The sequence below is a fragment of the Eumetopias jubatus genome, unplaced genomic scaffold (genome assembly GCF_037043125.1).
Source record: "Eumetopias jubatus isolate StellerSeaLion01/CBP00866 unplaced genomic scaffold, mEumJub1_p1.0 scaffold_2, whole genome shotgun sequence".
NCBI lineage: Eukaryota > Metazoa > Chordata > Mammalia > Carnivora > Otariidae > Eumetopias > Eumetopias jubatus.
The window spans coordinates 132,605,920-132,632,418 of NW_028274808.1; the positions used below are offsets into that span (position 1 = coordinate 132,605,920).

Sequence of the window (26,499 nt, forward strand, 5' to 3'; positions counted from 1 at the left end):
ATGGTTTAATAACCCTTCTTTATTTCAAAACACAATTTTAAATATTTCAATTCAATTCTTTCTCAAACGCATACAAATTTACTAACCTTCTACATTCATGGCTTCTCTCAGAACCTGAAGTTTCTTTTGTCTTTCTCGAATTCGGTCCAAAGCACTCGATATTGCTGAGGAAGTGGGCAAATCTCGCATGTGAAACACTGGATCCACTTTTTGAGGGCCAAAGATATCCAAGGCCATGCTTCCATCTGAGTATCTTGCTTCCTTTTTTCTAGGAGTAGTTGAAGTCCGCACCGTTACTGCCTCAGGGAGATATTTTCGGAATCCACCAGTTTCCCCAGAAAAGTCTCTGTCAGCTGTGCAAAGCAAGTCCATGGATGAAGCCCAAATCTTCTTCTTGGGAAGCACATCAATACCAGGGAAAGTTTTTTTTTCTGGGCCACTACTTTTGAACTGGTAAGGGGAGCAGGCATTTGCAGAATCTTCGTGTCCAGAATTATTATCTGATGAAATGTCCTTGAAATAATCTTCCTCATCTTGTGTGTCTCTGATGGACAGAAATCCCATAGATTTACTAAGCCCTTTGTTAAGAAAGGTCTGATGAGAGAATGGAGACTTGTGTATGTCTAGTACATCAGAAGTAGAGCTTCTTCCTGGAATGATAAGAATCTATCATGTATGCACAGAATTTTTAGAAAATAACTGGAATGTAACCTTACTATTGACAGTGAAAGTGCTGGTAATTTCCTAAGTCTTCCTAATGGAGGATCAGAGATGAAATGGATGGTAGTGATCATGAAAGTGGAAAGAGACACTGATTAACTTTTCATAGTCCAATGTTTCTTACTCAATGAAAACTATAATGTATCGAACTTACTTTTTTAGTAGTATTTTATATTCATCAAAGGTGAATTATTTGTTTTAAAAATAGACAAAAGTAAAAATTTAATAAGCAAAAGTTTCTAATACTATCCAGTTTGGCAGAATATTAATTTAATCCGTGAGATGATTTGGGGTAATAATAGAATGTAGAGTATACTCCTTTAACTTTTAAAGATATAATTCAAACATGTATCACTTCAACATAAAGCCCTGGTATTTTCTGGTCATTTAAATATTTTTAAAGAAGAAACAAAGAATTCTTGCTATATTCTGGATGAAAAAAAGATTGCAGCATTTGGAATTCTTAAGTATCAAAGTTTTATTATGATATGTTTTCAGAAAATTTGATATAATCTGGGGCGCCTAGGTGGCTCAGTCGTTAAGCATCTGCCTTCGGCTCAGGTCATGATCCCAGGGTCCTGGGATCGAGCCCCGCATCAGGCTACCTGCTCAGTGGGAAGCCTGCTGCTCCCTCTCCCAACCCCCTGCTGTGTTCCCTCTCTCATTGTATCTCTCTGTCAAATAAATAAATAAATAAAATCTTTAAAAAACAAAAAACCAGTAAGCCACTCTAATTTTTTTTATGGCACCAGTCTATAAATGTATTGAGACACAGCAAAAATGCCCAAACAGAAATTAATTTTTGGAATTCAGAGTAATACAAAAAATCGTGTGTGTGTGTGTGTGTGTGTGTGTGTGTGTGTGTGTGTGTGTGTGTGTATGGCTCCACTATAGAAAAAGAAATGTAGAAAAATACTTTAGAGTTACTAATGCAAAAGCCCATAACACTGAAGATTTCCTGTGTGACCTTCTGCGATCCCTCTTTGATAACTTATTTGCTACGTATACAATATAAAATAATGACTAAAACTTCCCTAGTAATAATAAATTGCTTAGTAACTCATTTGAATAAGTCAATTTCCTCTTCAGGGTGATAGCTCTAAGTTTCAATTCCCTGACTCAACATTTCACCTTAAAGATCTTAGAAAAGAGAATTCATTTCAGAATGGTCAACAAATAACTGCTTACTGGAAAATTAGATTCAAACATTTCGCTTTTCTTACAACTCATCTTTCCCTGAACATGGATCCACTGAAGTGCAAATAAGGATAAGACCAATATTTGGGTATGTCATATAAAGAACACTGAGAAAATAACACACCACAACTAGACAAAGATTGTCACCGACTTTAGCTTCTAATCTAAGCTAATTTAAAACTGATAAACACATCTACATTATAGTATTTTAGGAGTAAATTACATTCTTAAACCACATACTGAAACTCAGTAGTTTAAAATTTTATTCAAAAATAGAGAACAGAGATATTCTTGAAAATTGATAGAATACATTAGGTAAAAATTAAGAATTGAAAGGACTTAAGGATCATACAACCATAGACGAACTCAACAACCTACTTTCCTTTATACTGCCTTGACTCCCAACAAGTAGTCAAAACTTAGAGAAAATCAAATAAGTGAGGATTTTGGCAACATCATAAATTCATAGTCAAAAACCTTGGATACTCAACATCAATGTGTTAACAGTAATTTCACTCACTCTCCACAATGCTTCACTTTTCCTCATTCTTCAAATTTCCCACATTAATTCCCTCTTCTCTTTTCTGATGAGCTTTTCTCGTATTTCATCAAGAGAGTAGAATCTTTCCGAAGAGAGCTTCTCATTTTCCCATGGCTAATTCTATATATCTACCCATGTCTGCCAATCTTTTCCCTTGTCTCAAAAGATGCAATTTTCTACCAGTTGAAGCCTCATTCCCAATATGTGTTCAATCCCCCTCTTATTTTACATTATCAGATATTTTACTTCTTTGGTTAACATCTGCCCTCAATCTTAATTAACCCCCCTTTTCTACTGAGTCATTGTTTAAAATTTTATTAAAAAATAGAGAACAGAGATATTCTTGAAAATTGATAGAATACATTAGGTAAAAAACAAGAATTGAAAGGACTTAAGGATCACACAACCTTAGATGAACTCAACAACCTGTCTTCTTTTATACTGCCCTGACTCCCAACAAGTAGCCAAAACTTAGAGGAAATCAAACAAGTGAGGGTTTTGGCAACATCATAAATTCACAGTATACAAACGTGCTTTAATATTTCTATAATAAACAAAACCTCTCCCGTTACCACATTTCCTTCTAGCTCCTGCTGTTTCCAATTTCTTCTTTCCCATTAGTATTCTGCTCACTTTAGTCAACCTCCAACTCCTCCACACCTTGGCAACTCTCATTATGTAAAACTAATGACCTCCATATTGCTAAATCCAACAGATATTTTGTATCTACATCTTACCTCTCAGCAACAACTGATGGTGATGACAGTTACTTAATGAAGCACTTTCCTCTCTTTACAAGACTGGTTTTCTTCTACTTCTTAGACTGCTCATTCTTAGTCTTTGCTTTTTCTCCTCTATTGGATATCCAAATGTTGGATTTCCTCAGGTATCAGTTTTAGAACCCCATCTTTTCACTCTCTTCTTGTATAATTTCATCTACTAACAAGGCTTTAAATAATTAACTACATACAGATAACTCCCAAATTTATATTCTTGGCACCGATGTCTTCTGCGAGCTCCAATCACATATAATTTGAGACTTCTACTAGCATATCTTAGAAGCACTTCAAACTGAACAAGCTTAATACTATTTTTTGTTTCCCAAAACCAGAGATGTCCATTCAACCCCAGTCTTTCCAATTTCAATAAGTGGCATCACTGTCCAACTGACTGCTCAAAACAGAAATCTGGGCATGATCCTGAAATCCTTCATCATCCTTACTGCCTGTATCAAATCCATCAGAAGTGCTGGTTATTTAACTTCTCAAAGATATCTTACTCCATGTGATTATTTGCATTTTCACTGGCATCACCCTATACCCAGTTAACATTATCACTTGACTAGAAAACTGCAATGGCTTCTGGACAGGCCTCCTTTCTTCACCCAACTACCCCTCTACTCAGCAGCCATTGTTATCTTCTCAAAATATAAATTCCATGATGCCACCACCCTTTTTAGCAAGTCTCAAAGGCATACTATCGCACTCAAAATAAAAACAAGACTCCTTTCAGATCTGCCATTTGAATCTTTTTGTCTCCTCTCCACTTCTTTCATTCCATCCAGGCCACAAGTTTTCCTACTAAGCTCTCTTATATGTTAGGACCTTTTATACATACTGTTTTCTATGCCCTGAATGGTCCAGACTTTTCTCATGGTTAGTTGTTTCTTATTCTATACTTTTAATTTTTTTATTAAAGATTTTATTTATTTGAGAGAGAGAGAGTACGAGAGAGAGAGCACGAGAGGGGGGAGGGTCAAGGGAGAAGCAGACTCCCTGCCCAGCAGGGAGCCCGATGCGGGACTCGATCCAGGGACTCCAGGATCATGACCTGAGCCGAAGGCAGTCGCTTAACCAACTGAGCCACCCAGGCGCCCTATATTTTTAAATATAACTTCTTTAGTGAGGACTACCCCAACCACTACTGAAATAATCACTTTCCAAGTGTATCATGAGTCTGTTGCATTTCAAACAGGTAGATTTATCATTCTCTTGTAGGTTATTAGTATTTACTAACAATATATTAATGGGCTATGGTATCCTAAAAGAGCCGTGTCTTCTCACCAGCCATATGAGACTTAAAACTAATTGCTAATAAGGTAGCTCCTGGATAACTACTGCTCTATAAATGCTAGGTTTTTGCATAATATTTCAGTTATTTATTGTAAGTCCAGAAAGTTACACCTGATCTTAGCCAAAAGGCCGAGAAGCGATTAAAAAGTCCAGAAAGTTAAAGGAAAAAAAAAGTCCAAAACGTTACCATTTTTAAGTTCTGTAAGGTAGTACAAAATTATAATGAAAGTAATTCATTTAAAAGTTTGCACTACCTTTCTACTCTGCTTCTACAAAATATGCCAAATTTAACTATTTCTTAATTTGCTCTGCATGCCTGAAAATCACATTATGATAGGCAACTTAAAATCTCATGACCATTATTTATATAGATGATTTTTTTGCTATAATAAGGTCTCTTCTGGTAGCAATAAAACAAACAAATCAATGGGTAAATAGGAAGAGGAAGAAAGTAGGGGTGGGGAGGGATTGATACTCCTGAGGAAAATGGGCAAAAAATTGTGGAGGTGCGAAACAAAGTTCAGAGGGATATGTATATATATACTTGTTAGAGATGGTCTGAAGTAAAATCGTAAGTTATGAGCCACAAAAGCATTAAAGGTTTAGAAACTGAGTGTGGATCACCTTTTGAAGGAAGAAAAAGGAAGTGGTAGGGAAGAGATGTTTGGGCCGCACATGCCTGCACCTGCCCGAGGGTCAGGGAGGCCAGTTGTGCCTGATGGTGGGAGGTAGTAACCCCCGCTTCTCTTCCGCAGGTGGGAGAGTTAGACAGCCTCTCAAAGAAAACACAGTGAAAGATACTGATATCAAGAGACTATTGTATATCCATCTTTTATGCATATTTTCAATGATCCTAAGTATCAGTCCATCATTCTTCTTGGAGAACGTCTCAATATTGGAAACACACTTGTCCATCTGTTGTTTTTGTAACTGCTGTCAGTCTAGTATTATATTTAGTAGTGAAACCAAATGCATCCTCTAAAAGTTCATTATCATACAAGGTAACCAGATTTTTGAAATGCTGTTTATGTCATGTTCCTTCTTTCGTGCAATTTTTGTTCCATATGTGCTGGAAACATTTTTATTTGCAGTTATTTTGTCTACTTTTACTACTGTACCTTGTTTATGTTTGTTAGAACCAAACATTAAAGCATGGCTAAGAGTGTTCAGTAGAAATGAAGTCGCATCCATTTGGGAGAACAGTCTTCAGATCACTACAATTTCTAGCTTTATAGGGACATGGCTTGGAGCCTCTCCTAGTCCACTCAATTGGGAAGGACCGTGGCAGATACAGCCCATCTTCTGTGTGCTTGGAGTATGCTTGGAGTGACCTTTGGCTACATGGCTGGCCTTGTGATTTCACCACTCTGGATGTACTGGACTAGAAAGCAACTTACACACAAGAACAATTAATTGGATGAAAGGGAGGGAAGATATTTCTTTGTGCAGATTCCATAAAGACTGTGCAGAAATATATATGGTCTAAGCCAGGCAGTTCCATTTATAGCACTGTTTTTTATGTAGTTACAACATGATGTGCTTGTAGCTTTTAAAAAAAAAAGATTATTTATTTATTTGACAGAGAGAGACACAGCGAGAGAGGGAACACAGCAGGGGAAGTGGGGAGGGAGACGCAGGCTTCCCGCGGAGCAGGGAGCCCGATGCGGGGCTTGATCCCAGGACCCTGGGATCATGACCTGAGCTGAAGGCAGATGCTTAACGACTGAGCCACCCAGGAGCCCCATGCTTGTAGCTTTTTAAACTATGAAACCCCTGAGAGATTGTACCTTCTGGTTGAAATAAAGTATTTATAATAGGAGGAAAAAAAAAAAGGGAGAAGTGTTTGGAGCTAAGTGGTTTCTCCAGTGGGTCTAATACCTTAGGAATGGTTTTGTTTGCTTTTTGGACGAAAAAGGAGACATACCTTTATCTCCCTTTATCTAGGTAAGGGAGGTGGATTTTGGCTGGTACAAACACACCCCTTTAAAATCACATATTTCTAATCGGCAGGAGTCTCAATGCATTTTATCATATCAATAATACTATCTTCAGCTATACAATTGAATATGGAATTGCATGATTAACACCTCACAAGTGGATAAAATATATATAACATCACATATCATATCATGGTTGCCTTATATTGCTAAAGCACTGTTGGAAAAATTTCACTAATCTGGGAACTAAAAGTGAGAGTTCAAATACAGAATCTGGCCCTTTAAGTGAGGAAAAACAGGAATTCTAGACTCATTTATTAGGTGCATAGGCTGCTAGACCAGTGAAAACCATGTACTGTTAATACCAGTGCTACTTACTTACTAACTTGATTTCAGACTAGGTAAAATGCAATTTCTTCACCTGCTTTCCAAATCTTTCTAAACATGTGTTGGGCTATTATAATTATTTTATTTAACAGGCAATAAACAGCACTGAAATCATTAAGTACATCTAATAGCTCTGCTCACTACCCATTTTGATCACAGGAAGTTAATGTTATTTTTGAAGGCAATACCACTGGAGCTACTCTTAAAAGATTTCAGGTAGAAACTTCTTTAATATTTCCCCATCCTGGGAGAGTTACTAGCTCCTTCCACTTACTCACAGAGCACGTTGGCCCTTTCTTAGGACAGTTCTTTCACTACATTAAAATTACCCATATATTAGATATCTGTCATCACTCCCACTCATTTCCTCACTCCACCCCCAAATGGAACAGTAACATAAGAAACCATGTCTTACCTGTTTTTGTATTTCTAATTCCTGATTAAAGACATTCCAAAACAATGCTTCTAGAATGGATCGATTACATTAACTTTTTGAAACCCTTTTAAAGCCAATTTAGGTAGCATAATCTACCAGAAAGATTACTGTCAAAACACCTGGGTTTTAATTCCAGCTTTACCAAATTCAATCCATGAGCTTGGGCAAGCCACTTAATTTCCATGTTTCTCACTTCCTTCATCTACAAAGCTGTGGACATTACTTATTATACCTTCTTCTTAAAGAAGGCAGGATAAATGAACTAACACCTAATGAACTATCATGAGCTCTTCTGAACAAGGGCAGCATAAAATTCTAAATTGCTCCTCTTTTGTTTCTGCTTTATTTTCCTCAACATATCATTATCTACTCAGGGGGAATTTAAAAGTTATTTTGAGAGGAAATCATGAAACCAGAAATCAAAAGATTTCCTATAAAAGTTTAGATTCTATTATTTAAAAAATCAGATTATTCAAAACAGGATAAATGGTGCTACAGGCGGATTTTCCATCTCTTGAAAAGGCTCTGAGTTCAAAGAGAAGTTTACAAACAACATTAGATTTTTTTAAAGATTTTATTTATTTATTTGAGAGAGAGAATGAGATAGAGAGAGAGAACATGAGAGGGGGGAGGGTCAGAGGGAGAAGCAGACTCCCTGCTGAGCAGGGAGCCCGATGCGGGACTCGATCCCGAGACTCCAGGATCATGACCTGAGCCGAAGGCAGTCACTTAACCAACTAAGCCACCCAGGAGCCCCAACAACATTAGATTTTACATACAATTACAAGTAACCAAATAGAAAATGAAACCATAAACATGCTCCTTTTGGAGAATACAGAGCTTGCTAAAAACTAATTGGGGGGAAAAAGAAATAAAAATAAAAGATTTTAAAAACATAAAAAGTCTTCATAATAGAACATATTCCATTTATTTTAGTCACATTGAAAAAAAAAAACCTCCCTTGTAAAGTACACTGTGTTTTAACTGTATTTGTTATATATCACTAACATCATCCTTAACTGGTATCATCATTCACCTTTCCCCTCACACAAGACTCAAAAAACTTAAGCATCTCTTAGAAGGTAACTTCAAATGACATTTCAGTATTAAAAGAGGTTCCTCGATTCCCCATCTGTCCTCGCAAGTGTGTTCAAGTACACAAAAAAAGAAACATGATACTGTCAATACACCCAAGTTCTGAAGCACTATCATGCTGATCTGATCATGGTGTAGGTTTCCGCCTTAAGCTTGGGAGGAAATGCTTGATTTCTTTTTGCTGAGTGAAGCCATTTTATCAGCACTGGCAGTATAAAATAACAAAATGGGGGCAGACAGCCCACTAGTTTAGGCCTTACCTTTTTAACAGATCTGAGAGGTAAGATGTAAGGAGAGACCTTTTTTTTTTTTTTTTAAAGATTTATTTATTTATTTGAGAGAGTGAGAATGAGAGAGAGTACACGAGAGGGGGGAGGGCCAGAGGGAGAAGCAGGTTCCCCGCTGAGCAGGGAGCCCAACACGGGACTCGATCCCGGGACTCCGGGATCATGACCTGAGCCGAAGGCAGTTGCTTAACCAACTGAGCCACCCAGGCGCCCAAGGAGAGACTTTTTAAGGTAATTGACTCATAGATAAAAAAAAGTTATTGTTAAGTTTCAGCTGAACAATCAAATCACTTAGACACAAGGCAGTATCCCTAAAATTCCTTATTTCTTTTAATCTAATTCTATATCTCACTGTCCATCTTGACATTTTCCTTACTGAAAACCATGGCCAGGAGTCTAATAAACTAAAGCTATCAGTACATGAAGGTTTCAGGTTGGTTCGCATCAAAGAGAATGCTTTTGTACCGATGTAGTGTAACAAGACTCTTTGTTACAAGTGACCTCTGACAGTGAAGAACTGCACTGCCCAAAGGTAACATTGGGGTCCTAAAAAATAGTTCTTCTTCACAAGGTCACTTTTTTAATCTTAAAGTTTTTATATTACATTAGTATATGCCATTGACTCTAAGCTACTAATTGCTTGTCTGGTAATGAGTATAATTAGTACATTATGTTGATTCTGTCTTTGAGATGTGGTTTTTTACATCTGTTAAATTTGTAAATTAAGACAGTCCTTGAGCAGTACTACTGTGGAAAGCAATGGCTAAGAAGAACTGAAGAATTCTCTTCTATTACACTTTGATCTCAAAAAGGCTGTTGCACTTTAAGTGTGAGGACCTCTAATTTTACCCAAAATGTAAACATAAACAAAATTTGGTTTATCTTGAGTGAGAAATTTAATTCCTTACAAATTCTCTTGAGTTTAGATATAGGGCATGTTTAATTCTCCAATAAAGGGATAGGACTAACTCAACAAATAACAAACAAGCAAACCAACTTCAATTCTATAACATGGCCATTTAATGACAGTAGGAGATGATAAAAGGGAATTCCAGAAAGAAAGTAAAGAACAGGGAAATAAGGAAGGAACACAGACAGAAATGGAGAAGGAGAGAGGGAGGGAGGGAGATGGATTGCTGGAAGGGAGGAAGAAATTAGAAACATGATAAATAAGAGAAACAGAAATCATTTAAATCTAACATTCACTCATTAAAGTATGCTCATTATGTCTCCTTGAAAAAGACTCTTTCCGTTTGCTATTGACATTTAATTATAATTTTCTATTATTATTCAGTTCTAAAACAGGAGTCTGAAAATTTGATGGATTAACAAAGTGCTGTTCTTCTTGGCACCAAGGTTCATACTATATCGTATCTCCAATCCTAGGATAGTTTTTAAATAAAGGTAAAGTGAGGGCATGTGTTGTGATGAGCACTGGGTATTATATGCAACTAATGAATCATTGAACACTACATCAAAAATTAATGATGTACTATATGTTAGCTAATTGAACATAATAAAAAAAATAGAGGGAAAGATTTTTACCTGCAAGAAGATGTGTTTATATATATATTTCCTTACTATAATTACGCCTCTCTCTAGATATACATGTGTAGACAAGATAGTCTAAAATCAACTTAGGGGGTTGTGATTCCCATTAACAAAAAGAACTAGAATAGAAAATAAAGTGCAGCAAACTTTGCTTTCTGAAACTCTGTTTCAGTAGTGTTTTATGTTCATAAACTTTGTTTCATCTTGCTTTAAAATATATTTTTAATATAAAATTCCATGATAAAGACAATAAACAAATATTGCTAAAATAACAATACTGGAAAGGAAATGATTTACTGTGGGAGTTCTTAGTAATGTTTTTTGCATAATTTTAATGGATTTATATATTAATAAAGTTAGTGTTCCTGTCTATTCCCTTTCTCCACTTTGCATACTTATGTTCTAATTATGGCCACAATTATCAGATTCCCAAGCCAGGTAAGTATGATTTCATTAAAACAAACAATGAAATAAGGTTAAAACTTAAAAATTTCCTATTAATATACGCTTACCTGTTGGTAATCCTTTTCCTCTCAATCGGTCTCGAATAGCTTGGCTTCGATCAGGCTTTTGTTCACTGTTACGGGAAAGTTGATCCGTCTGTACATAGATAATCAAAAATCAAATTTGACGAAACAATCTCCCTTTCATTTTCATGGTAATTACCTACAGAATGTCACTAGTTAGACAATTTTGTGGAGTATGGCATTGGTAAAGACACTCCACATTGGCTATCGTTAATTTGTTTTTCTTTATAGGATTTATGTAGCTCAGTTCTGGCCAATTCATCTTCAGGAAATGAAAGGCAAGAGAGAATTGTAGAAGAATTATCTGCTAACTGGGGAACAAAGTTAGCCAAACTGACGTAGTTAAAATGAGTTCCATCTGAAAACAGTAAACTAAAGGAGTTCTTTTTTCCCTAATTGGTTACTATGTTAATCTCTCAAGTTTGATTATGATTTTAAAAACACATTAATTCTGCTATAACAAAGCTTTCTCCTGATTATAACTAAGCACTGAGGGTACTGACATAAATTATTTTCAAAAGTAATTTTCTAGATTTTTTCCTGCCAGGAATTACATTTGAGAAATGTTTTAAACCAATGGACATATTGAGGGATGACAATTAAATTTAAATCAATGCTCTTTTGAATCTCCTTTATAATAAAATGTTTGAATAGTCTTTTTTTATTATTAAAGATTTTTATTTATTTATTCATGAGAGACAGAGAAAGAGAGAGAGAGGCAGAGGCAGAGGGAGAAACGGGATGCGGGACTCAATCCTAGGACCCTGGGATCACGACCTGAGCCGAAGGCAGACGCTTAACCATCTGAGCCACCCATGTGCCCCAAAATATTTGAATAGTCTTTAGCTTTAATAACTTTAACTGAGGGTACTCATTTAAAATAAAGCATATCATTTTCTTCCACCCTAGCTGTTTGAACCTTGGCTGCCATCATGAATGACACAATAACTATTCAGTCCAGGAAGTTCATGACCAATGGACTACTTCAGCTTAAACAAATGGTCACTGATGTTCTTCAGCTGGGAAAAGCAACAGTACCTAAGACAGAAATTCAGGAAAAACTAGCCAAAATGTACAAAACCACACCAGATGTCATCTTTGGGTTTGGACTCAGAACCCATTTTGGTGGTGGCAAGACAAGTAGCTTTGACACTTCGGTGGATTATGCAAAGAAAAATGAACCCAAACACAGACCTGCAAGGCATGGCCCATATGAGAAGAAAAAGACCTCAAGAAAACAGCTAAAGGAACATAAGAACAGAATGAACAAAGTCAGGGGGACTGCAAAAGCCAATGTTGGTGCTGGCAAAAAGAAATAAAATGTTTAGCAGTGAGCTGGTGATTGGACAAAAGAAGAGGAGTAAAGATTCTGCAGTGACTTTATCTGTGGTGATTATGCAGATTTTTCATGAGAGAATTAACAAAGAACTTTTAAAAAAAATTAATAAAATAGGGGCGCCTGGGTGGTTCAGTCATTAAGCAGCTGCTTTCGGCTCAGATCATGATCCCAGGGTCCTGGGATGAAGCCCCGCATCGGGCTCCCTGCTCAGCAGGAAGCCTGCTTCTCCCTCTCCCACTCCCCCTGCTTGTGTTCCTGCTCTCACTATCTCTCTCTCTGTCAAGTAAATAAATAAAATCTTTATAAAAAATTAATAAAACAAAATAAAGGATATCAGAGGAGAGGTATGTGAGTTGATGGGTGAAGCAGGCAAAGGGGATTAAGAGTACACTTATGATGAGTGCTTGAGCACTGAGTAATGATGTATAGAACTGTTAAATCACTATATTGTATACCTGAAAGTAATCTAACACTGTATGCTAACTATACTGGAATTAAAAATAAAAAATGTATTAATGGGGAAAAAAGTATGTTATCTTTAAAAAATTAAAGTAAAAGTGTATCAAATTTGATCAAATTCCACATTATAAGGGATGAAAAATTAGAACACTGGGTTTAGTTAGATGATCAAGGAGAGCAGAAGCTTCAAGAAATAAATGGAGAGGTAATGATGAAGAGAAATTACTTAAATCTGACATCAAATGCATGCGTACGTATTTGTTTACAAACATATATACACAATCATTTTAATATTCCTCCATTAGTGAAACTTGTTTGAATATGGATTAAAAATCTACTTCTGGTAGTAGTTTAAGGTAGTATATTCAAGGTATTATGTTTCCTACTTCTAAGAAGACTTAAATGGAAGTATTTCTGGAATGATGTCATCCTTTAAATTACATAAATATTAGTAGTGTATTGCACTATGTTGTCAGTAACTAAAGAGATAAGGCACATCCTGCATCTTTGGGAATCCCTGCATTGACAGCACTGTTAGTAATAGCTGCCATTTATTGAGCAATTACTATAAAGCAGGCACTGCTTTAGGTGCTTTACAAAGTTTACTTAATCCTCAAGACCCCTTATGTGGTAGGGTTATTAACCTTGTACTACAGACAAAGAGAGAAATAGCAAAACAACAACAACAACAACAACAACAAACTTCTAAGAACCTTGAAGCAGCTCCTCAACATTGAAATAATTATCTTCACAACTGTTCAGTAACACGAGTGGATGGTATGTGTTACTATTCCTATTTTATAGATAAGTAAAATCAAGGTCAAAGATGCTGTGACATTAAATCAGTAGAAGAACCAAGACAAGTAAGCTGGCCTGCTGACTTTACACTCCATGCTAATTAACTTTCAATAGATAAGAATTAATGGTCCCTTGAAATGAATTTCACCCTGAACAAAAGACTAAATCATTCTCTTGGCTCCTGAAGGCAACAACAGCTTCAGAGGAGCAAAATGGCTAGCAGCTTGGGCTTTGGGGTCAGAGAGATCCAGGCTCCAATTGTGTCTGTCATTTACAAAGTGCGTGGTCATGGGCAGATTATTTAATCTTTCTAAGCTTTAGTTTCATTATCTCTAAAACGAGGGTAACCTGAGACTGTTAGGATGAACAAATGTGGACAAGCACATAAGCCATTTAGCACAGTGCCTGGCACAAAACAAACAAAAAAAGGTAGCCGCCAAGGCTCCGACTGTTGGGTGATGTCCAGGAGACTAGCAAGAGCAATAGAAAGATAAGGGGAACAATGTTATTTCTTCTTAGTAGAAATTTGCCTCTGGAAAGGCAGCGTACCTATATACTAATTCGACTGACCCTTCTATTCTTCTCTCCTACTAAATAATCCCACAACACACCCCATATCCAACTTAATACTGTTCCTCAAACATACCCCGCTCTTTCCTATTTCATAGCATTTAACCAGGCTTACTTCCCCCTGCCTAGGTTACTTTCTATCAGACTACTGGATCTAGTTCAATGTGCTATTTTTCGATGCAGTCATAACTTGTATCCTTCCCCTCAAAACTTCATAGCTTTAAAAATTCTTCCTGTGTTGCTTTTCATACTTTCCTCTGCATTTTATAATTAACCAAATGGTTGTAGAACTTTAAATAAGAGCTCTTTGAAGGTAGAGCAAATATTTTATTAAGTTGTATCTTCTGTAGTATCTAGACAGGTTTCATATATAGATGAGCAATATTCATTACTGTAATAAACTGTCTTAAATACTAAATGTAAAGAGACGGAGATCTTTAATATGGGCAACTATTAGAAGGACAATAGAATTCCATGGAGGAATATTTCTTCACTAAAAGGAAGAAAAAATAATTCTAGCAATTTTATTAAAGGGATAAAATCAGCAAGACAAGTCTTAAGAGGAGATGTGGTAAAATAGAAAGATCGCTGGACTAATAGGAAATATATGTCCCATAAGCTGTGTTAAGTCTCAATTTCCTTATTTAAAAAGTGAAGGAATTAGTATTGATTGCTTTTTCTCAAAGAAAGTTTTATGGAACATTAGTATTATGAAAAAATCTGTAAAAAAAGAAAAAAGACCCAAATAAATTTGGGAAATGTTTTATCTACATGCGTACCACTCTTGAAGGTGAGTAATATAGTCTAGTGTATTAAAGGCTCTGAGAAGTTCTGCAGTGAAAATATATTTTAATTTCTCTTAAATAGGTTTTCCTCAAACTTATTTGATCACAAAGGAATTTTTAAAAACAAAACTGTATTTGATAATATGTAGGAAACTTTGTTCTGGATAGAAGGCTTTCATAGATTTTTAGTAGCTTTACCTTTGTTAAAAAAAAAAATCAGATGCAGGAATATAAACAAATAAGTAAATTAGAACTGGAGTAGCTCTAGTTAAGAAGGGGAAATAAGCAGCCAAGAACCCATTCACTCAGCCTCTACTACCTATATTCCTTTCACTACAGAAGCACCAAGGTATAGTTTACAGTTTACACAGGGTACAGTTTATAAATCATTTGCCTGGAAGAATCTATGAGCCTGTTTCTTGTCAACTAGCAAATTGCACAGAATTTGGATATACCCCTCCAGCCATACAACATCCTGGTTAAGATGGCAAAACCCCAGGGCGCCTGGGTGGCTCAGTCGTTAAGCGTCTGCCTTCAGCTCAGGTCATGATCCCAGGGTCCTAGGATCGAGCCCCGCATCGGGCTCCCTGCTCAGCGGTAAGCCTGCTTCTCCCTCTCCACCCCCCTGCTTGTGTTCCCTCTCTTGCTGTGTCTCTGTCAAATAAATAAATAAAAATTAAAAAAAAAAAAAAAAGATGGCAAAACCCCTAGGAAGAAGAAGTGAGAAGCCATCAAGAACACTGTGTGACAGTGGCAAATTTGTAGTTCACACAAAGAAGGACCTCACTCAGGTCCCATAACTCTGAAGTGTAAGAGCAGATAAAGTTGGATCTAGATCAGCTATCAAAAACCAAGGAGTATCCGAGTACTATATATTCATGTCTTTTTGTCCCAGATAAAGTGTAACACATGATTTGCAGAGGTGGGACTATAGATACAGGGTTTATTATTCTTGGGATTCTTCATATCTATGACGAGAGAGAACAGGAGAGTCCAGGTCTTGGGGCAATCTAGCAGGGATACAAGCATGTATCACCCCCTTCACACCAGGTGACAGTGTCCATAGAAGATGGGGAGAGTTTTGGGAATACTCAAGGGGTCCAGACCAGTAAGTGGCCAAGAAAGAGGTATAAAGCAACAGAAAGTGCATTATTAATGCTAAAACCCATTTTGTATGTCAATGTATTTTTCACAATAGACAGAACCACTTGCTGGAAGCTCCTTACGATGTAAGAAAGGAGGCAAGAACAAACATTTTCAGCTCTAACACATTCTAAAAAAAGATGAATTCTTATAAAATCTAAGAGACTAAGTTATTGCACCAGGCTTCTAAATTTTAAGTCATGTTTCAAATAAACAATTAACATTAGAACAAGGAATTTAATGTACTGTTCCCTAGTCTTCATTGAGAAAATGCTACCTACAGTATCTTTAAAAACTCTTCTGCTAAATTTTAAAATATGACTATATATACCAGTTGGAACTGTAGCTTACCCCAGAAAGATTTCCCAGAACCAGTTTTACCAACTGCTTCACATAGGAAAATGAAGGTGCACAATTGCTATTCCTAATATGGGCACTGCAAGCATCCAGAACAGTCCGAACAGAAACTCTAGCGTAAATAACATCTTCACACATTCCAAGCAGGATGCTGTTGAGATGATCTCCAAGCTTGATAGGCTGAATATAAAGAAAGGAAAAGCAACTTTGAAAACTGTACGTAAATCTTATCCAACATGAGACAAACCACTTCAGGAGTCCCAGGAACCACACCAAACACACTGCAAATACTTGGAGGAAAGGAACTCCTTATCTAGCAGCATATATATTTTACTACATTTTATCTTTTCATAACCCCCCAAAAATTATTAGAAGATGGTTAACATAACTCTCCCAAGATAGGAAGTATTACAGAAAAACTCAAGTTTTTTGTTTTTGTATGATAAAGAAATGGAATTCCTCAGTTATTCAAGTATTTTGGTAAGCAGTTCTGTGAGTGAGTGAGTGTGTGTGTGTGTGTGTGTGTGTGTGTGTGTGTGTGTGTGTGTACGCACATTTTGGTGAATAAATGATTTCCTAACAGTCAAAAAACTGTAATATATTAAATATATATTAAATATAATTTGACACTGATGATAACTTAGATTTCAAATACTACAATGACTTAAGATCATTTAAATATAAGTTCTCATCATGCTGGTGAAACAGAGAAAGTGTAATGTAAGATTTTTTAATTAGCTGACATGATTTATAGAATATTCTATCCAAATGTCCAATAAGTATACTTAAAAATGCAAATTAAAACCACAAAAAGAAGCCACTACACGACTCAACAGAATGGCTAAAAATAAAAAGACTGATAATTTGAAGTACTGATAACAGAAAAGCATGGTTGGTGGGAGTTTAAACTGGTACAACTGCTCTGATTAAGCATGCTTTTCCTGTGACCCTTCCTTTCCACTTCTCATCCATTTGGGTATTAGGTCATCCTTCAGATCTCAGCTGGGATGCAATGCCCTCTAGTAAACTCACCCTAATCCTCTAAGTCTAGTGAGAGGCTCCAACTCTTGGTTTTCCACAGCACCCTCCACTTCCCTACCATAGCATTCACACAATGTTATAATTGGCTAATTTTTTGCCTTGTACCCCTGGATAGACCCCACAGTCATGGGCCATTACATTCCTAGTGTCTAGTACAGTGTCTGACACAAGATAGGGGCTTAATACTTTTGAAATGGTTATTAAATAATTGCAAAATGATTATGATTTCTGATAGCAAAATATGTCTCCAATTTATATATTATTGATATTTACTTAATTTTTGGCTATCTGAAGAGTATAGAGTGTTAACCATAGGTTATGATCACATTTTACACCTAAATTGGGTTGTATAATATATGACACCAATATTTCCAGTAATAATTTAACTTTTTCAGCTATATTTATAAAATTGAAACTGAGGAGAGAAAGTAAATAAATACACAGTATTTTTCATGATACAAAATGATACCAAACCAAGTTGAAGATGTCATCCATCTTTCATGGATCTTAGGATGTCTGAATTTTAGAATAAAAGCCTAAAATGCTTGTTACTTCTTAATTTGATGAAACAAAAAGAAAACAACCCTATACTTAGTTATTTTTGTTTTTGATTTCTAAATGCCTAAAATAAAACCTAATTCTGTATGTTACATCTTTGCTTTGATGAAATATAGTTCTTAAATTTTCAATTACAATTTATTATTTTTTTTATATTGGGTCTTTAGGAATCAATTATTCTAGAAAATGAGGACTAGAAACAGCCCAAAGATCATCAGAACCCAAAACATCAGAAAGTGTTGCTTTAATGTTGGTGTCTGCTGCCACAGGCTTAGTGAAGTATGATTTTGAAGCGTTAAGGAAAAAAAGTAATGAAGTATGAACTATATTTTGAGACACACTTAGAGCTATTATTCCTATGTGTCTGCATCAAAAAAGGTTATCACTTTAGTTCAAGAATGAATCATCAACATTTAGAATCCCTCTTATCAATCATTACATTAGAAGAAATACAGTGGACTCCCATTTCTCTTGCTATAATTTTTGAAGAGGCCATTACATTTCACAGACTAAATAGACAGTAACTGCTATAATTCTAAGAACATTCTGAGAATAATGCCTTTAGTACTTTATTATTTCATGCTGAGAGTATGACATTATTAATGTGAACAAACAGCATAGAAATGCTGGTATGCCTGATAACTTGCTGTAGAACATAAATATACAAGGAAGAGCTTTCTAAAAAGGGTAAAGTTGTATAGATGTGACAATTTAACTTACTTGGCTCTGAGGCACTTCGTGATCAGCCCCCCAATACAATGTCATTCCAAGAGAATAAATATGGATCTAGGAATAGAATTTAAAGAATCATTTTATGGTAAAATAAAATTTAAAACTTTAGCAAGTACTAAAAAAAAATTTAGTGAGTACTGTATATTCATGACTTTTTTTTTTGGTCCCAGATAAAGTATAACACATGATTTGAGAAAAATCGTCATTTCATATTTTACATAAATGTGAGAGCTTAAAATAGAAAAGAATGGAAATTATCAGAACAGATTTTTCCCCATAATTCCCCAGCCTATCTATGAATAATTTTGTTACTTCTTATTTATTTTAAAGTTTCTTTATGCAAACTCCTGCAAATATATTTTCTTTCTTTTTTCTTTTAAATTAAGTGATCTCTATGCCCAATGTGGGGCTCGAACTCATGACTCCAAGATCAAGACTTGCATTCTCTATAGACTGAGCCAGCCAGGTGCCCCACAAATATGTATTTTTTATAAATGCCAGAAGCTTTAAAAATTACTCTGCACTTACATGTTTAACAAGAGATATATGTGATATCATTTTATACATGCAGGTATTTCTCTTGAGTTGATTCTCTGAGATTATGGATTAAAGGGTAAATCATCTTTAATTTTGATACACATTGTTGGATTCCCCTATACAGAATTTGGGGATGCAAGAAACCCATTTTGCATTTCTGCCAGCAACATATGAGATTTTTTTCACAAAACCTTGTCTATAGAAGGTGCTATAAAGTTCTGATTTTTGCCAATGTGAAAAGAGAAAAAAAATCTGATGGAAGTTTTGTTTTTTTTTTTAAACTGAAGTTCTGATTAGCATTTTTCTTTCTAAGAATGGATGGGGCAACAGATGGAGAAAGAAGCTGGGTGAAAAAAGATTTTTTTGCAACACATTTTTATGTTGATAGGAGTGATCCAACAGGGAAAACTGGAACTGCAGGAGAGAGAAGAGGTTGTTGGGAGAAGACTGTTGAGTAAGTGGGAGGAGTGGAAGCTAAGCACAAGTGAAGGAGTTGGCTTTACGGAGGAGTACGGATGGTTCATCTGGGGTAAGGAGACAGAGAAGATGGGAATTTATGTGAGAGATCTGGTAGTGGGATCCTGGGAAAAGTTGCTCCTGACTGCTTCTACTTCTTTCCTGTGAAACAGGAAGTGAGATGAAAGTGAAGACAGTTTGGGGCGCCTGGGTGGCTCAGTCGGTTAAGCGTCTGCCTTCGGCTCAGGTCATGATCCCAGGGTCCTGGATCAAGTCCCACATCGGGCTCCTTGTTCAGCAGGGAGCCTGCTTCTTCCTCTCCCACTCCCCCTGCTTATGTTCCTGCTCTCTCTCTCTCTAATAAATAAAATCATTAAAAAATAATAATTTTAGAAAGTGAAGACCGTTAATCTCATAAGTAATCATTTCCCATTTTTCCTCCTGTTAAGAAATTCAGAGCTAAACTTTTAGCCCACCTCTATCAATACTGCATAATCTTACTAGGTGCATTTTTTTGGACCAGTCTTACTCCAGCACTGTCTTATTTTCTTGCCTTTTATTTTCATTTTGCTTTTATTTCCTCACCTTTATTTTTTTAATTCTCTGAACCGTCTCAGATCCTCTTTAGAAACAGATGAGATATGCACACAAAAAACTGGGTATCCTTCTTACAATTTCACAGCACTTTAACCTACTCCAACTTTGTTCCTAAATTATTCCAAATCTCAGATTAGAAAAGTTGTTCCTCTTTTCAAATATTTTCATTGCTCCCAATTAAAACAAAAAACAAAAAAACCAGTTCTTTATAATGACAAACAGGGCTCACTCTGACTTGCTTCTACCTCCTTTTTCTAGACAGATTTATAAGTTTTCCTTCTGTTATTACTTCTTCATGTATCATAACTGAAACACTTCAGCACTACTAAATTCTCTGCTGCCAAAATAAATCCTTCTGTTTCTCAATTTTTCTTGAGCAGTTCTTTCTTATCTGTCAATAAAATTCCTACACTATTATTGATGATCTAGAGATGTATTACCATATACATTTTCCCAAACAGGATAAAGCATTCAGTTTCATGTAGTTATATTTCATTTGCATCTCTAATGAAACAGTTAACCAATATTGCCTATAATATAGTTAAGATGTGTCCATGTTTGTGTTCCTTGAGGAAGTCTTTTATACATCTTATAATACCTCTTGGCAACTAACACAGAACTTGTATACAGTATATATTCAATAAATGCCTGCTGAACTTAATGAAATGTACGTAAGTTCAAGATAGCATAGTGCAGGCTATTTGTATATTTCTGTTCAGATTTCTTTTCAAAGAACCTCATATGTGAACACTTTTTCAAAGAACCTCATATATAAAAAACATTCTTCATGGCTTTAACATAAAGAACTAATTACATATTCAAATATATTTCTCTTAACATGTTAAGATTTGTGATTCTCTGAGTGCTGAAGATTATTATATTTACTGCTCAATATGCTAAATGAGTTACTATATTTTAATAATTTTTATACATGACTATATAAAATTAGTAGCACAATTCCTAAAACTAGGTTTTAAAATTGTATACTTGCTGATCATCTATGTATATAATGATTAATTCTATATGGCAATTTGACTGGACCAGAGGATGCCTAGATAGTTGGTCAAACATTACTCTGGGAATTTTTGTGAGAGTTTTTGGATGAAATTAACACTTAGTTAAGTAGACTGAGTGAAGCAGATTGCTCTAAGGTGGGTGGGCCTCATCCAATCATTTGAAGGCCTGAATAGAACAAAATGGCTTCCCCATTCCCGAGGAACAGAAAATATCTTAAAAAAAAAAAAAAAGATTTTATTTATTTGACAGAGAGAGACACGGCGAGAGAGGGAACACAAGCAGAGGGGATGGGAGAGGGAGAAACAGGTTTACCACTGAGCAGGGAGCCCAATGCAGGGCTCGATCCCAGGACCCTGAGATCATGACCTGAGCCGAAGGCAGATGCTTAACGACTGAGCCACCCAGGTGCCCCCAGAAAATATCTTTCTGTGTGACTGCATTTGAACTAGGACATCAACTTTTTTCTTGCCTTTGGACTTGAACTGAAACATCAGCTCTTCCTGGGTCTCAGGCCTCCTGGCTTTCAGGCTGGAACTACACCATCCGTTCTCCTGGTTCTCAGGCCTTTGGAGTTGGAAAGGACTAGAACAGCTAAACTTGGAAAGTGGACTTAAGAAATTCAGGCAATTAAGTGGATATGTGAAAAAGAAGGAGTCAGAGATAAAGATACAATGAAAATGTGACTTGGACAGGAGGGCACTTGAGTGAGCTAGTTAATATAACTCATGGGGAATGGAAATATATTTTTGTCTTTATAGTTATAATGGGTTGGAATGTAAACTCTGTAAGTGGAAGGAATTTGTCCCACTTACCACCCTATCCCAGGACCTAGAACAGCACTTAACATATACTAGAAATATTTAGTGGGCTTTACTCTGTGCTGGATACTGTTCTAAGTACTTTACAGGTATTATTTAACTTTCTAATAAACCTATGAGGCAAGTACTCTCATTATCCCTTTACATAGAAGTCACCTGAGGCATAGAAAGGTAAGCAAGTTGTGTGGGGTCACTTATCTTTCAAGTGACAAAGCCAGAAATTTTACTCAGAACCCACACTTGATAACTATTTGCTGAAAAATAAAATGGGATAATAATGAAAACAGACATCACTGAGAAGGCTCACAGAATACTTTCCACCTCTACGTCCATTCTCTAGAGGAGATGTTAAGTCTTCGAAGATTTAGCTTACTGACCATAAGACACTGGGTAAGGTACTGCAGTCTGATATGCAGATACCTCCCACCCAGTGATTTTTGTGAAGAAATAAGAGCTGCTTTATGTGTGCTACATAGCTCCTTTTAGCAAAACCCCTTGACATTGTGTGGCTATGCATTTAATAGCAACAAAGCATAAATAGCTGTGGGTGAATAAAATCCTGAATTGTTTCCACTCACTCAACAAATTTTCAGAGCCTCCAAGTGGCAGATATGGCATACAGCAATGGTTCTCTAACTTCAACACAGATCAGAATCATCTGGTAAAACATAGACACAGGGTCCTATCTCTAGGGTCTCTGATTTAGTAGATCTGCTGTGGGGTCTGAGAACTTGCTTTTCTCACAAGTTCCCATATGATGCTGATGCTGCTGGTTGGAGGACCACACTTTGAGAACCACCAGTATAGAGCAGAGGGGTTACATACAATGAGTAGGACAGGCAGGGTCCCTTCCATCTCAAACCTTCTATTATAGCAAACAAGACAAGATAATGTGATGTACAAGACAGTACTCAGAGAGTACAATTAGTGTAAAAGAAAGCTTTAGATCTACAGGAAAAGTCAGGCAGGCAATAAGGGGGTGAGGCAAGAGCTAAGACGGCATGAAAGAGAGTTGGAGGCTGAAGGAAAGGAATGTGCAAAGGCTAAGAAGAAGAAAAGCACTTAGTGCATCCAAGACATTGAAGTAAGTCCAGAATAGCTGGAAGCATAGAGCTCAGAGGGAAGGCTGGTGCCATACACCCTCAAAGGCCAGGACAAGGAGTCTACAGTTTCTTAAGGGAAATGGAGAGTCTGAGTAATGTTAAGCAGCCAAAGGACAAGAACAGATACGGGGTTTCAAAAATGTACCAACTGTAGTTTAAAGAACAGACTGGACAGGGTCAAAATTGGAGGCAGGGAGAAGATTAGAAAGTGTTTGCACCACTGGTCATTCATGATGGACTGGACAAGGTATATTCACATTGTTGTATACCAGATCTCTAGAACTTCTTCATCTTGCAAAACTGAAACTCTATACCCACGAAACACAAATTCCTCCTTCCCTCTCTTACCAGCTCTGGGTAATCATGTTTCTGCTTTCTGTTTCTACTGTCTGACTACTTTAGATATGTTATAGGAGTATAATCCTACAGTATTTGTCTTTGTGTGATTGGCTTATTTGTTTAGCATAATGTCCAAAGGGTCACTCATGCTGTAGCATGTGATAGGATTTCCTTCTTTTTAAAGGCTGCATGTTTTCCATCGGGTGTGTATGCCACATTTTCTTTCATCCATCAATGGACATTTGAGTTGCTTCCTATGGGGTATTAAGAATAATGCTGCAATGAATATGGGTATGCAAATATCTCTTCAAGATCTTGCTTTGAATTCTTTTGGATATACCCAGAAGTGAGATTGCTGGATCACACAGTAATCACACAGTAACACCCATGTTTTCCATAGTGGTTGCACCATTTTACACTCCTAAAAACAGTGCACAAAGCTTCCATTTTCTCTGCATCCTTGATAACACTTGCTATTTTCTGTTCTTTTGATAGTAGCCATCCTAGTGGGTGTGACATAGATTATGTCCACAACCCCAGCATTTAAAATGTTCAATTTAATTATGTTACTACATACTGGACTCTGGTACTAGACAGTCCTGGAGTTTCTTTTTTAGTGGTTTGCATAGTGCCCATTATATAACAAGTAGAGTTGTCAAATTTATGGATGAATGAATAGACAAATGGGAAAGAGGGGAGAAAGGATGCGTTAATAAGATTTAATATAGAGTAATTTTAGTATAATGTGGGTAAGGGAATTTGGTTTTTTTTTAAAGATTTTATTTTTAAGTAATCTCTACACCCAATGTGGAGCTTGAACTTACAGCTGTGAGATCAAGAGTCACATGCTCCACTGACTGAGCCAGCCAGGTGCCCCTGTCTTGTTTTGACAAGTTCAGTTGAGGCTTCTGCCAGGGTTGGAGAAGTGAATTTCCATTATTGTTCTTATAAAGATGACCCTTGATATTCAAGAAGCACAGAGATAATAGCAGCCATAATTCCTGATATTTAGACTGCAAGTTAGTGGCAATGAGCACTTAAACTAAGAATCCTTTAGGATTATCAGGAATATAGTACAAATTCCTGGGGCATATCAATATTCTTGAAGACAAATCACAATAAAAATTTGATTCAGGTTCCAATCCCATCAAATTGATTTCAAAAGAACTGCCAAATTAAGCACATCCTGTGAACAATTACCAAGTAAACAGAAAAGCCAGAGGATCAAAAAGCTTAGTGTGACCTGTATAAACTTGTATAGTTTTTAAGGCATGTTATCTTGAAAAGTAAAATTTTAAGGCAAATAAATGAAAGTGCCTATTTATAGAGCTGGTAAGGAGGTAAAATTTTTCATACAACTGTACATACACAGTTTACAAAGCAACTTCCATTGAACAAAGAGAATATTTTTATGCATCAGGATCTTACTAAGCACTCATTATTATTTACAATACTGTGCTGGCACTTAGTATTATTTTTAAAAATAATAGTAAGCATGTACTGAATACTAGTTAATGACATCCTTAACTCATATAAGTCGTGAAATGCAATTACCACCCTCTTTTTCAGTACACCTCTTCCCCATTAAAATCAGAATACTAGAATAGTAATTTTTAATTGCCATACTAACAATATCAAATTAGTATGTTTCCATGAATTTACTGTCCACTAGTCATCAAATAAATACATGTCCTTTTGCTCCCCACCACCAAAAAAAGATACTAGAATATATGGCTATTCCCCTGACCTTTGCTTTATCTTTACATTGCAAACAGGAATGGGATCAAAAAACCTGCCTTTGATTTTCTTTATACTTAGAATTGCACTGAAGCTTTTGAGACATGAGGTAAGCTAGAAGTGCCAATTATCTCCACTAAGAAATCAACTTTACTTTAACGTAGTAATGGCAACAATCCCACACCCATCCCATCCCAGCACTGGCTCCTAAATACTCAGCCTAGTAATAGGGAGGTGTCAAATCACTTTCCCAACCATGTGCTCTAACAGTTGTACCTAAACACAGGGCAGTTTACTTGTTTGGTATCTTGACATCACAGGGCAAAATGGTAAAACCTTCAGCAAATGAAAAGCACTTGGGCACCTGAAATTTCTACTAAGCACTTTTTTCTTTAATTGTGGATTTTAAATGCTTTCAAGAATTCATAAACACCCGTGCAAAACTTTTCATAATTAGAAAAAAACCCTACTATAATTCAGTAGAAGTTTTTAAAACTAATGCAGTGTTTCTTAGTTTTTCTGAGGTCATCAGATCCACTTGAGAGACTGATAAATTTATGGACACTGTTCCTCTTCCTCAAAAGTGCTCAGACATGCAAAACTTAGTTTGCCATTTCATTGATTTGTAGATATCCTGAAGCTCAGTTAAGATTTAGAGATGTCGGGACGCCTGGGTGGCTCAGTCGGTTAAGCTTCTGCCTTCTGCTCAGGTCATGATCTCAGGGTTCTGGGATCAAGCCCCACGTTGGGCTCCCTGCTCAGTGGGGAGTCTGCTTCTCTCTCTCCCTCTGCCCCTCCCCCAACTCATGTGCTCACTCTCTCTAAGAAATAAAATCTTTAAAAAAAATGAGAGATCCCAAGGGTTAAATAATTTGCATACACACTATGTCTATTTCCAATGTTCTAATTACCCTCTACCTTTTAAAAATTTATTATCAGGGGCAACTGCGTAACTCAGTGGGTTAAGTGTACCACTCTTGATTTTGGCTGGGTCATGATCTCAGGGTTATGAGATGGAGACCCATGTCAGGCTCCGCACTCATCGGGGAGTCCACTTGAGATTCTCTCCCTCTCCCTCTCCCACTGCCCCTCCCCCTGCTTGTGTGCTCTCTCTCAAATACATAAATAAATAAATCTTAAAAAAAGTTTATTTTTAAGTGAACCACAGACTGTACAGACTGCATGCATTTAAATAGTAACAGTAAATAGCTATATATATGCTATGCAGCTTAGTAAGACACCAGCAATACATTTGAATACCTTCACGAGGTATAACAATGACCAACACTCTGTATACACTCTATAATATACAAATTTCCTTTCAAATACCTTGTATCATGTAATAAAAACTTCTTTCGGCTAA

The 26,499-nt window shown here is 36.4% G+C and overlaps 1 protein-coding gene and 2 pseudogenes across 9 annotated transcripts in view; 2 read left to right on the forward strand and 1 right to left on the reverse strand.

Annotated features, from left to right (window-relative positions):
• PTPN13 (protein tyrosine phosphatase non-receptor type 13) overlaps positions 1-26,499 on the reverse strand; it is a 204,168-nt gene that overhangs the window by 101,283 nt on the left and 76,386 nt on the right. For all 9 annotated transcript variants that reach the window (XM_028124191.2, XM_028124189.2, XM_088021120.1 and 6 more), the window contains exons 4-7: positions 18,521-18,586; positions 16,196-16,381; positions 10,736-10,823; positions 87-650 (exon numbers count right to left, since the gene is read on the reverse strand). In XM_028124191.2, coding sequence (XP_027979992.1) covers positions 87-650; positions 10,736-10,823; positions 16,196-16,381; positions 18,521-18,586 — 904 coding nt within the window. The remainder of the gene's footprint in view (positions 1-86; positions 651-10,735; positions 10,824-16,195; positions 16,382-18,520; positions 18,587-26,499) is intronic.
• On the forward strand, positions 5,249-5,943 carry LOC148164897 (GPI ethanolamine phosphate transferase, stabilizing subunit pseudogene; annotated as a pseudogene).
• Positions 11,683-12,069, forward strand: LOC114224902 (small ribosomal subunit protein eS24 pseudogene; annotated as a pseudogene).